At 34.8% G+C, this 13,894-nt stretch overlaps 1 protein-coding gene across 1 annotated transcript in view; it reads left to right on the top strand.

The window, feature by feature from the left end:
* LOC118197468 (nephrin-like) overlaps positions 1-7,830 on the top strand; it is a 584,671-nt gene extending 576,841 nt beyond the window's left edge. The window contains exons 21-22 of the mRNA XM_085822985.1: positions 411-469; positions 1,847-7,830. Coding sequence (XP_085679111.1) covers positions 411-469; positions 1,847-2,041 — 254 coding nt within the window. The 3' untranslated portion in view covers positions 2,042-7,830. The remainder of the gene's footprint in view (positions 1-410; positions 470-1,846) is intronic.
* The last annotated feature ends 6,064 nt before the right edge of the window (positions 7,831-13,894 follow it).

Raw genomic sequence — 13,894 nt, 5'->3', positions numbered from 1 at the left:
AACTGAATAGGGCAAAACAAAAATGTTTCAGAAACATCATAAACTACTAAGCGGTTGTTTATTTCCTTTCTTTGCATTACATAATTTAAAAGTGCTTTCTACATTAATTTTACATTTACTGCAAATGCCAATTAAAAAGGGCGAGGTATGTCATTTTTTATAGTGTTTATGTGTGCGTTCATGTATGTGTTCATATATGTATGTATATATGTATATACGTATGTATGTCTCTATATACACGCACACTTTACATATATACATATACTATGTATATGTAGTTAAAATTCTACTAATTCCAACTACTGTCTTCGTTTAGCCTTTTACGTTCGAAATTATAAAATAAAATGACTGTATATACAATGACTGTAACATATTTTAACATTGGCATTTTTCTTATAATTTTTCTCTAGATCTTTCCCAATCCAGGAAAAAAGACAATTGTCCTGACATATTAAAAAATCGGGGAATGGTAAGAATAAAATAATACTTTCTTTTGTTAAATTAGTTTTATTAAGCAAATATATTCTTATAAAAAGCAAATTTAATTACTTTCCCAGCGCAAACTGTGATTATGAATATTATATATATACCTAGTAGCTCGCCATGTCATTCAGTTTTACCATGCTAAAGAAATCGATCATTTTCTCAGCGAATATTTTCTCTTAAATTTAACTTGAGCTATGGATCAGGCTTAGACCTTAGATTATAACAGTATTTTATTATTTAATCTTTAAATTCCTTTGTCTGACGAATTAAGTTACATGAAAGTCATGATCAAAGATATATGACGAATTTCATACATTTAATACATATTTCTAAGCTGTTTGAAAGTATGCCCGATATATAAAATTTGCTTTTGCTTAAGTTTTTTTTTTATCTTGAATGCATAATCAAAGCGATATACTAAGAACAAGAGAAAGAGAAACCGACAATTACATGTAAAATTAATTTTCGTTCATTGGAAATAATAATATGCAACTATTTAATAGCAAACAAATGAAAAAAAAATTGGTATAAGAATTAGGAAATAAAGCCGAAATTTATCGCTCACTTTTCATTTCGTAAGAATTCATTGAAGATCATTCATTAAGAGGCGCAGTGCAGCTTTAGCTAGGTGTTTTTGTTACGGTCGTGAAAGAAGTAGGACTTGTAGCGGTTGATGTGGAAGTTGAAGAGTTTGGGCGGAACAAGAGAAATGGAGCTTTAAACAGTTTCTTCCATGCGTCCGATGGGAATGGAGTGGAAGCTGCATCAAATGCGAAAATATTACACAAACTCTAGTATTGAGAAGCTGTTGAAGAGTCTTACAGCTCTTCTGTTTAACTTACCATAAACATTTGCTTATCCTAAATTTTAAAAATCTGTGTTTCTAGCCTGAATGCGTATAATCAGATTAACACAAAGAATTTTATAAACGGTTCTTGAATGAAGATCTGGTTTTCCTTCCTGTAGTTATCCTTCTGCAAGAAATTTTACAGATTTCCATCGCCTTATTCATACTAAGGACATTTCAGTTCCTTCTCCATTGTGGTTTTCCATTTTTCCCTTAAATCTTTCGATAAAATCATGATCACTATTTGCCAAATATATTTTAATTTTTTATTGTAAAAGGTTGTTGCGAAATACGAGTGGTAGAAAAATTTTGGGGAGGCAAAACTTAAAAATTTCAGGAAACCAAATTGTTCCAAATAATGCTTTAATAAAAGATGTTATCAAGTAAAAGAAAAGCATGAACTAAAAGAATTGATGCCAAATAAAATTTTAATGAAAAGATTATTTTAATGAATGTTCATTAAGTTCTTACTTCACATTCTGGAGTACACATTTTTGATTTCCTCTTTTTTAGGATCACGTGAGCTTACAATCTGTTCCTCTTAGCACAACCTTGTCATCAAGTGACGTCATCACTTCCCTCTCCGACGATTCTCACTACACTAGGAGGGTCCTGCTCCCAGACGATCCGACACTGTGCCACACGAGACAGACGGACAGCCCACCGGGTAGTTGTATCCTGGGAACAGTCGGGAGCCATCTAGTGTGATACCTGCAATATGCCATCTTGGCTCAACACTTCTACAGCATGGGCAAAAGAAGAGTGACCAAATATGTCTCCTCAACTCTTCATCGAAATATCGAAAAAGTATATTAAAATATCGTTAAAGACGAACACTCTTTTCATATTTTACAAGAAAAATGGACAGTTTTCTCACATCATCAGTAGATGTCTTCGCTCTTCCTTTTGGAAATGTTTCATATTTTCTTTATATAAAATAATTTCTCCTCCGAATTTATTTTGCAAGTAGTGCGATGGAACATTTGCTCGAATACCTTCTTAAAGATTACAGTAAATTAAATAAATAAATAATATTATTTTGCCTATCTATTTCCCACCAAATGTTAGATTAAATTGATTTAAAAAACATCGTCTTTTTCCTTTTGTATAAAACTTTACTTAACTCCCCCCTTTCTGTTAAATTAATAAAACAATTAAAGTGGATCTAAAAAATACTGTTCGGAAGTAAGCTTAAAATTCAGACACTAACATAATACAAACTATAATTGTATTTGTAAATAAAATGTAAAGCAATAAAATTATGCTGAAAAACCTGCGCATGAAAACATATTTCGAAAGACTTGAAAATCCGAAAATTTATTCTACATTAAAGAGGGGGATTTTTTTTACTGTCACCTAAAGCATTCATATTCAGTTCTTTTTAAAAAAACAAAAATGCAAAAAGAAATGCTACCAAAATTCGAAAAATGAGTGTAACGCTACCTGAGACATGTGTCGGTTTGATTTCAGATTGCTGAATATCCGTAGGATTAAATATTCGGGTTAAATAAAGTGAATCAATGCTTTCCTCCTTTGCCCAGTTTTGGAGTCGATTCAGTTTAGAAAGGATTCGTTTGGTGCAATTGCCAGGAAGACGATTGCCGAAGAGGGAGGACAATATGTTCATGCTACTGAGATATTGCTCGTTTCTGGCATCTGACATTTTGAAAATATTTTGTAGCATATCAGTTTACTAAAATCTACTCTAACAGTTCTGAGAAAACGGTTTGAAAACTTCGATCACCTTCTGCTTATATGTGAACATGGAGTGACTCAATAACCAATCAGCGCTTGCTTCGGAAAAAAAAGTTCAGATATAGACGGTACTGCGCTTTTACTTTTAGCCGGTACGTTGTTTGTTTCTACGCCTTTTTGCTGGGTCGATCTCCCTAGGCCATTTTCTACTGGAAACGAGACCGCGGCAGTAGTAGAACAAATACAACCTCTCAACTGCCAAACAATAGCAGTAACGCTTAGCCAGCATCTGTATATGTATATGCTTTTATCTACTATTAGTAAAAAATAACTGGAACCTGAAAATGAAATAGAAATGGAAGGCCTCTAAGAAAGGCGTTTTTGTTTTGAAAGCATAGAATTTGGAAAAATTCTCCAAGTAAAGTCATTAAAACCGAATTAAAAGAAAATCTTTAAACCAAGTGGCCTACATTCTAATACTTCTTTGCGCCGAAGTATTGTTTAAAAACGAACATATCATATTTATAGATCTACTGAAATTTTATTCGCTTCAACCTAAAACATCATTTTATCTCTTTTAGGATCACTTCTTTCTCTTCCTTTCGTTTGGCATTTCATTAAAATGGATAATAAATGGTTCCCTGAGCTTCACTAAAGCAATCGGAGCAATAACTTTAGTGAGTTGTGTGTATGCCTCCAAGAAGCGCATGGATTCAAGTAATGCAATACAATTCGGAGTTCGTAGTGTTTAAAAAAAAAAAAAAAATCTTCGTAAAGTTCGTAGTTTTTCAGTCAGTGATAGCTAATGATGCTGGCGCCATCTATCCATCAAAGAGGAAAACTTCGTAGTTACCGGTCGTATAGTGCCGATTTGCGGATATTTTCGATTGAAGACCGGTTCTTCAAAAGAAAATCAATAATAATTAAAAGCATACCGAAAATGCAAACCTAAATTCACCGTATCTTTCCTGCGAGCATTTATTCAAATTAAAAAATGATTAAATAACTCCAATTAGAACGCAAGACGGAAGTGAATTCCAAAGATTAGGATACGAATCATTATAGGTTTGGTAGGGTTTCTGTAATTTGGTAGGATTTCTATAATTTATTTTTTGGTAGGGTTTCTGTAATTAGCAGCCGAATGAATCAGTAAAGGAAAATTAATTTATTGGCAGATTTTGCTGTGATGGCACTATATACTAATTAATGAAGTCATTGTAAAAAAAAAAAAAAAAAAAAAAAAAAAAAAAAAAAAAAAAAATTGAAAGTTTTCAGATTATATATTACGCCGAAAGGGGGGCTTTTTTTTTTTTTTAACGTTTTGTGTGTTACCGTTATTTATTAAATACTGTGTTCTTCGAACTTAAACAATAAAATTCAATTCTATAGCACTATCATATAATAATTCCAAAAGAGCATATATTTAGAATTTCCGATACACAGTCTCGCGCGCTGGAATTAGAAATTTTTTTTCGTACATTGTTGCCATTGCTTACTTTAAAATTGTCGATTATGTCAGTCAAAATGTCGTTAAGGTTTTCCAAAATATGAAATAGATCTAATAAAAGAAATTCCAAATTCGGCCTTCCAAATGCACCTATGCGAGTGGAGAATTACGTTATTCAAAATTTGATGGCTCTAGGTAACATTGTTTTATTACAATGCGAGAAATATACATAAATTTATGCCGATTCTTCATTATTTAATTTCCATAATGTAAGATAGGGTGGTAATATTTGGTGGCAACAATTTAAAAAAGTGATACGCCGTTTATAGTGATTCAATGCAAAATTAATGATTCATTTATTGTTAGCTTTCAGGCAGTATCGATTCTTTGAAATGTTTACATCAAATGAAGCTTTTCTGAGCATTTCCTAAATTGTCTCTCTCTCTCTCTCTCTCTCTTTTTTTTTTTTTTTTTTTTTTTTTTTTTTGTACGAATGAATAAGTAAATATACAGCACATACTTAATGTTTCACCTTTACGTTTTCTTAATTCATGACTTTTACGTTTCTTCTACATGCGTAAAAATACTCACTTTAAAGGGTTTATTTCTTCTTTATAAAATAAAAGAATTTCTCAAATTAGAAAAGGCATTCGAGCAAAGAGACAAAAAGGGCTCTTCCGTTTTATAATAACGGCTCATTTTTAAGAATCAATTTAAAAATGTGTTCAAGCATGTTTCCTTTGCATTGTACTTTATAAACAAGAACAACCAACTTAAATTTAAATAAAACATAACTTTCATTTGCTCTTTAAAAGCTTTATCATTCCCCCTTCCATTCTAGATAACTCATTCACTGCATTGTATAGAAAATCATCGAGATCTTATAATCGTGCCATTTAATATAAATTACAATGTAAACCAATTGCATCACTTTCTTTTTTTATTTTTTTCTGTATGTGTTGAATATTTCGCAAATGTGTTTGTGAGAAATAAGTCACGTTATAGATGTTTTATTGAAAATAGTATGCCTTGTTATTCCTAATAGAGTAACTGTAGAAAGTGAAATGGAAGTATGTTTAAAGAAAAAGAAAGGTAATGAAGAGTTATTTATTTTTTAATGATAGAATATATTACATATAATGTTAGTAATACTGAGTTACGTTTCAAATGACTATTATAAAATGAGGTTATAATATATTTCTTAGGATCAAATGACTTCGAATACATTCATTATATTCTGAAAATTAAACATTGTCAATGATATTACTCTAAATTTTATCAATATTGCATATTGCACTCAATTTCTATTAAACATTTCAGTTTAACTTCCTTTTCTCCAATTTATATTTAATAACTTTGTGAAATTTTAAATGAGCACAGCTAACTGGAGACCGTATTTCAATTCAGATAATCAGTTCACCAATGTATATATATAAATGTGTGTATCGAATGATTGTGTACAATTTGTTGTCAGTAAGATGGCAAATTGTATAAGGTCATCTTAACATCTTGACGTAATTTTATAAATTTGATATTACGAAGCTTAGCAGTACAGTCTTTGAAGTCTGATCTTCTCTTATTAAAAGTATCAGCTTTTATTAAATAAAAATCTAGCTATTCGATTATGTTCATGCTCCGTGTATGCTTTCCGAGATAATATTCTGAATTAGGATGGCCAAAGATAAGTCGTTTGGTGTTTGGCTTTAATCCTGTATTTTTTACTTCTTGAAATTTCATTCATTGTATGAAACTTCCATGCAGCTATTTCTGTCACCAATAAATTATTTTATGTTAAGTTATGTATGGGAACCTTTACATATGTAATATTTTCGGTTTGCGTGATTTTAATACTTTAAATTTTTTCTCTTTTCTAGTAGAGTCAAATTTAATTTGGCAACTGATCCAAGTTAGGACCACTGTAGGAAAGCCGTACTGATATTTCTGTACGGTTTCGTCTATAGTACATAATACTTCTGCATCATCAAAAGCCTGCGCAAAATATGTCTTTTACGGTCTCCAGTTTCTTTAGTTTCCATTCCATTTTGTACAGTTGTACTTGATCAACATTTCATTTCAACTTCAAGGAAGGGATTCTACATATAGTGCTTATTCTGAAACGTTTTAGGTACTATTTGAAATATTCTGGCAGTTTTGAGAAAACAATGTTTCTAATTTTTTTATTTTGTTTTTATTTTTTGTACCTTACTGTATCAAGACATGCATATAATGCATATGCATGTAATGAGAAGTATAGTTTAATCTACACAGATGTGTCTCTCAAGATGTTGATAGATTTTCTCTCTTTTTTCTTGTAAATATCATCTAAAAATAAGTTACATATGCATGTATACATATATCATTTGTTGAAAAACTGTTTAAAATCAACCAAATTTTCAATAAGTGACAAGAAAGAGAGCATTTTGCTGGTTACTTTTGCATGAAAATAAAGCTTGATATTTCAAGTGATTCGCAGTTGTACACTATCGGATGCATATTCCTTTCTTTAATATAAAAATGGGCTAGCGAGTAACTTTTGGCGATTTCAGAGATTAAATACCTACCGCAAAATAAACCTCTAATACTACATTCTGAAAGAAGATAACAATTTTCTGAGTTAGAACTATACCAGTTCTCGTAACCTTTTCCTTATACTTTTCCTTTTCAAAATTCAGAGAAGACTATATAAATCGCCAAATCTATTTGTTGATCTCTTTTCGTATTAAGGAAAAGGAAATACTTTGCTATCCATATTTATTAACGTGTTATCATTGTTTCATAAAATATCATGGGAAGTTTTTTACATGAAAATATTCCTACCATTTGATATGAAGCCAATAATTTTCAGCAGAATATAAAAGAAAGTACATTTTATTTATATTTTACACTTTGCCAAAAGCAGAACTGTATGCTGATTTACTGTACGCTGAAAGTCGTGGGAAGCACAGTTCCCACATCCAATATTTGTATCCTGTAAAAAAGCATGCAAAACTTTATTGTTATTATATTACAACTAACATTTGCTTTAAAAGCAATATGAAAGAGCTAACATACTTGATTGAAATAGAGAATCTTAATTTAGTGTCGAATTAGTTTTATAGAATTCCTACTTCCCATCTTTATAACTTTCATGAGACATTTTTATACTTAATTTTTTCTCCTCTGTTTCCTGAGAAGTAAAAGAAACCTAGCTTCTGAGATGAATTTGCAATGTTGTTTGAGAGCTTAGAGCTTTCAAAAGATGGAACCTCAAAAGAAATGTGACTTTTGTATTAAAAAAAATGGCTTTTATTATTAAGAAAATCAAAGCTGAAAACTGTTAGCTATAAACTATGTAATAAAAATATTCGTTTTGGTATGCTTTTGTTTTTTCCTATTTACCATAATATACATTGTATGCAAATACATATATTCATAGCTTATAAACACGGCTAATGTATAAGTAGACATAGACATTGTACAACATGTCCGAGAAACGCTTATATCTATACGTTGTCTCTAAAGGTGAGGTTTTCAAGTAACGAAACGAAATTAAATTACTAATAATAAGACTAAATATATAATTCTTTCGCATCCAGAGAGGCTAAAATCTGTTTCCCTCAAACATATGAAGCACCCTTGTATAGGAATTCCTGTTGAAACGGATTTCCTTCTCACCTGCCTATTAGACTGCTACAGCGTTAACGATACTTAAGTGACGTGATTACTTCTCTTTTGGGGATCTTTGGGCGCTTTCACTCATTGTTTGCAGTCTTCCTTTAAGACAGGGTTGTAACTGCGATCATCGATATCTGATCGTTGAAGCTAAACAAAGAAGAGGGAAGGTGCATTCAAATAAGAGAGTTACTTGAATCGCTTCAAAAGAATAATTCGTACGTCATTTAACAGCTCCTGGAACCAATGACTCATGCACTAACGTGATGAGGGAAAACACCAGGAAGAAAATGGACTCAGGCATTCGGGCGACCTGCCGATGTCTGAATGCACAGGCTTTATGGGCGAATTCGCTGGTAAAGAGTTAACGCGACACATTTGCAAACTGCCCTAACTTGGTAATATAGATAATATGTGTCTTTGTTTGATTAATTGTTGTGTTTATCCAATATGACAGACGAGTAATTTCTTAAAAAAATATGATGTGTTTAGCATACGACCTCCCGCCAAGTCCATGTTTTAAGTAAGTAAATAAAGCATCAAATGATACTTTACTTAAAGCTAGATATTATTTAAAACGTGGAATTGATTAACTGTTCATACATAAAATCTAATTTGTTTACAAATTTTATGTTTCACTGTTACTTATGAATACTACTCTTTTTGTTTTATTTTCTGTTCTCCCATGCAGTGGAAAATGATGACTGCACGTGCTCATGTACACATTAGTTCTCATGCTTTCATTCACAAATATCACATTTTCATCACATCATCGTTGTATATATTCTAGTCATATAATGTTAGGGATTCATTACACAATTACTTGACAATCACAAAATTTTAAAAGAAGCTTGTCTTTAGGATTCCTGATAGAGTGTTAAGTGTGATCATACATTTATTTTCCCTTTTCTGTTCTTATTTCATGATATCAATGTTCAGTTTACAACTTTTTTATTTATTCTCTTAGTTTTATTTATTAAACATCACTTTCTCCACACTTACGCTATGTTAAACTTACGCTATGTACGCTATGTTGTTTCTTAAAAAAATACTAGCAGTAACATTTGATAGCAGCATCCTTTTATTTGAAAAGTAATTCTATACCAAAGTAAAATGAACACAAATTTGAGGATTAAGACTAACGAGAGCTCATCTTCATAATGACCTTCGAAATGAACTCGTTGCATTTTGCATAATTTCAGAAATATACACTCTTTTGCAAAAAAATCGAAGCACCGGGAAGGAAGTGGTTGTTTTTGATGAAATTGCATATGTGTATAGCTCATACACAGATAATCAAATTATTAAAAAATCAAGGTCATAGTACCTGTTCACGGCTCACAATCACCCATTGAGTTTTCAACTTAGTAGCTGATCGAACCGCCCTGGGGGCAATGCATGCTTGAATTCCTCGATGCAAGGAGTGGTAGAGGTTCCTAATGTCAACCTGCGACACATTCTGCCAGGCATTCATACGTTGTCGCTCCAGATCTGCGATATTTTGTGGTGCCCGAATCTGACGGCCTACTATGCCCCAGACATGCAAAATTGATGAAATGTCTAGTGACCTTGCTGGCCAAGGAAGAGTATCAACCGCACGAAGACAGTCCAGAGGTATGCGAGCGGTATGTGGCCTGGCATTTTGTTGTTAGAAAATGGTCGCAGGATGGCGTGCCATGAAGGGTAAGGCAACCGGCCACAGGATAGTATCAATATATCGTTGAGCTGTTAAAGATGTACGGAGGATAATTAAAGATGACCTGTTGTCATAAGAAATAGCGTCTCACACCATCACACCAAAGGTTATGGCTGCATGCCTTTGTAAAACAAAGGCTTATTGGCCCCATCCTCTCCAGACACGAGCACGGTGGTCAACTGCTTCAAGAGTGAAGCGGGATTCATCGCTGAACACGATACGATCTCAGTCTGATGGCAGCCATGGCAGCGACACCACTCCAGACGTTTCCGCCGATGTTGTGGGGTCAAAGGCAAACATCTTAAAGGCCTCTGTGATCGTAACTCCGCCTCAGACAACCGCCGTGAGATAGTGGACGGTACCACGGGAGGTATACACGTGGCTGTAGTGCGTTGCATAGTCGACAATGATACCATTGAGGGGGGGTTCGGGCCTGGCGAACAATCATCCTATCTTGCCTCGCATTTGTGCTCTTTGGCCTTCTAGAGCCTTCATTTCGTCGGCAATTTCTTTGTAGCAACTATTGCTGCCAACATCTTTGCAGTGTCTGCACGCTGCAGGTGGCGACCTATTGCTCGGTATGACCACCCAGCTTCACGCAACCCAACATTGCGATCACGTTCGAAGTCGTCTAGTTGTCTGTAAGGTCTTCGATGTCGTCGTAATGGGATCTTTAGTTGCTTCTTTACGGAATTACAATAGCAGCAACAAAAAAGATAAATTTTCCGCTTCTGTTACAGGTTTTATACTTTGCGAATTGCGCACTAGAAATGCGCGCTATGATCTTAATTCCTGTTCATTTGCCTTGAAACTTTGATCATTTGCATGTTCGATCAGGATGTTTTTGCATACCAAATTTCGTTACGATCGCAAAAGTCTTTGTGGTTCCATTTTTTTGCAAAAGTGTGTATTTAATTGCTTGTTAAAGTCCTATGTTGTTGTCAATCACATACATGTTTAAATTCCAATTTTGTTACGTAGAATAATTTTGTATTAAATAATAATTTTGTTATAATGATTACGTCTTACAGCAGAATATTGACTGGTGTCTGACTTCGGCACCAATATTATGTGTAGAGAATTACCAATGTCTTAAAATAACATTTGTTCAAATATAAAGGTACAAAACGTCATAACAACCAAACCGGTTGAAATCTGAATGTAATGCTTTGGGATAATGTAGTGGGACATCTAGGGACACGAATGTAGAGTCCGGGGTGGTTGTGCGCAAGAGCGAGAGATCCCCCCCCACACAGATGAAGAATTGGCAGTTGATAAGATCAATAGTAGACTCACGTACCTAACAAAAAGACGTTTCAAGACCTGCTACGGAGGGCACACTACTTTAAAGTTTTACTTCAGGCCATGGGTGAGTGAAATCTTGGAACAACTGGATAACTGCGACTCCCCGGAGGAGCTGGATTCTACATATGACTTCATCATAACTAAATTAACTCAGGCAGCAAGAGCTTCCTACAAACTTAAAGCTATTAAGCCGAGAACATTTACATCGTGGTGGAGCAACCACCTCAAGCAAAGAAGAAGCAAAATACAAGCCCTAAGAAGGCAGGTGCAAGCGGAGAATGATGAAGAACAGAAAATATGAAAGTTGGTACGCTACAGGAAGGAGCTAGCGCAATACAAAAAGCAAATCAAGGCAGCGAAACAAGAGTCATGGCGTAAGCACTGCAGTAACGTGCAAGTAACCTATGGCACATTACAGAAAATAGCCACAAATAAGGTTTTTCAACCCCTACAACTTACCGCTAAAGTAAAACAAGATGCAAAAAGCAAAACAGAAGCTCTAAACACTATCCTAGAAACAATCTTTGTTAAAGGCCAGATGGAATTTGATTTAGTAACTCACAGAGAAATAAGGCAGAAGTTTAATAGGAAAAGCTGGAAAAGCAGCAACAGAGATATTACTCTTCCTACAGACCACGAAGTTCATAATATCATCAAAGCCTTAACAGACAAAAAAGCACCAGGTCCCGATGGTATAGATAATATCATTGTTAAAGAAATTCACAAAGAATTCCCAGGTTTGTTTCCAAAATTATGCAGAGCCTGCTGGCGACTCGGTCACTTCCCTAGAAGCATGAAACTAGCCGAAATTGCACTCTTCCACAAGCAGGGCAAAGATCCGTCAGACCCGGCATCTTATAGGTCCATAAGCTTACTGCCTTCAATCAGTAAGATTTTAGAAAAAGTAATTTTGCAACGCCTTACATTTCCACATGTGCAGGAACAAGTCTATAAACGAAAAACAATATGGCTTCTGCGCAGGAAAGTCCACAGATAATGCCTTAAAACAACTGCTAGACAACATAGAGCAGAACAAAGACAACAATATGGACACACTGGTTATTTCGTTGGACATCAAAGGGGCATTCGACTCGTTGTGGTGGCCAGATGTAGTCGAATGCCTAGACATCATCAAATGCCCAAAGGAAATCCTGAATCTTATACGCAGCTACTTGCAGGATCGTTGGATACAGGTTACAACGGACAATGATGTACTCAAAGTCAAGTTGGAAAGAGGCTGTCCCCAGGGTTCCTGCTTGGGACCTACACTTTGGAATCTTGTAGCGAACACAGCCTTTGCGCTTTATGACCAACAGCAAGGAGTGGGTATCCAGGCGTGAATACTGGCCGCAATGGGCGGAGAATACCCGCGGCAACAAGCAGACGAAAACTAAAATAGAGGAGGTAATCAGGCTTTGCTCAGCAAGATTCTAAGAAATTCTCCCCCTCTCTTGAGAATTGTATCTTCGCAGCATAATTTTAATAGCAATTCAAAATACTACAACTGAACATCAACACTAGGAAAATAGCTCACCCCGTAGAATAATAACAGGACTGTAAGAGCAAAACTATTGTAATATAAGCATATTACTATGCAGTTTATATGTACTTGATAAAAATAATATTGTAAAGCAGTTTAAATGATATTGAAAATCCAGTCAATGTGTAAATGAATTACAAGTTTAATTTTGATTATCTCAGTAAAAGTATTGTAAATATGAATTCATATAATGTCTAAATGTACACATAGCTGTCATGATTTTATGTATCTGCCATATGTAACTTGTACAAGACAATGATTGTAATCAACATATCTATGCTTATTCACAGGCCTTGTATGCCCATGTAATATTTATATGTATATTCTTATACGGAGGAAATTTTCCCTTCTGCCAGGATGACTACTAACACTGTAAGACTTTTACAACAAAGTCAGGTCAGTGGTTATCTCAGGCGGCGCTCAGTTGTGTGTTCCAGCGAACCGCAAAAGGAACTGCGTAAGGAATTGCAACACCTTTTCCGATATCATGAAGACCCCATTTTCCTGGAGCGGATCGCCGCCAGTGACAAGAGCTAGTGCCATCACTTCGAGCCAGAGACAAAGCGGATACCATACAATGGAAGCATGCTTGGTCACCTTCACTCTATAAATTCAAAGCGGTGCCCTTAGCAGGCAAGGTGATGTTCACCGTCATTTTCGACGTCCGAGGTCCCATAGCCATCGAATACCTCAAGCACGGAAAAAGCATTAATAGTGACGTGTACTGTGAGACACTCCGTAACCTACGCAAGTCCATCGGGAGCAAACTGTGCTGCTCACGGCGGGAGGGTTTCTGCTCCACGATAACGCGCGTCCCCTCGTCTCCAAAGTCGCAGAAAATGTAATGACTAATGATGAAGTGGGAGCAGTATGAGCTAATCCGCCCGGACAAATGTCACCCTGCGAATTCCATGCATTTGGTCATTAAAAACACATCTCAAAGGGAAGCGCTTCAACTCCGATAAAGAACTGAAGGATGCAATGGAAGTCTGGTTTCTGTCACAGCAATAGGAATTCTAGGAAAAGAGAATCCTTCTGCTCGTGAAACAGTGGGATAGTTGTGCTCATGCATGTGGTGATTACTTGTAAACAAAGACTTCAGTTATAGCGAAATAATGGATCCACATTTCATACATTCAGTTATATCCCCGTTACATACCTTTTCATTTGAACATCCCTGATAAATACGCTTTTAAATATCATAAATTGAAATTACTGCTGATTCTG

The sequence above is a fragment of the Stegodyphus dumicola genome, chromosome 8 (assembly GCF_044657685.1).
Source record: "Stegodyphus dumicola isolate Sdum_Otavi_A_Nest chromosome 8, ASM4465768v1".
NCBI classification, from domain to species: Eukaryota; Metazoa; Arthropoda; class Arachnida; order Araneae; family Eresidae; genus Stegodyphus; species Stegodyphus dumicola.
The sequence above is the reverse complement of the archived record's forward strand: the minus strand, read 5'-3'. Positions and strand labels throughout refer to the sequence as shown.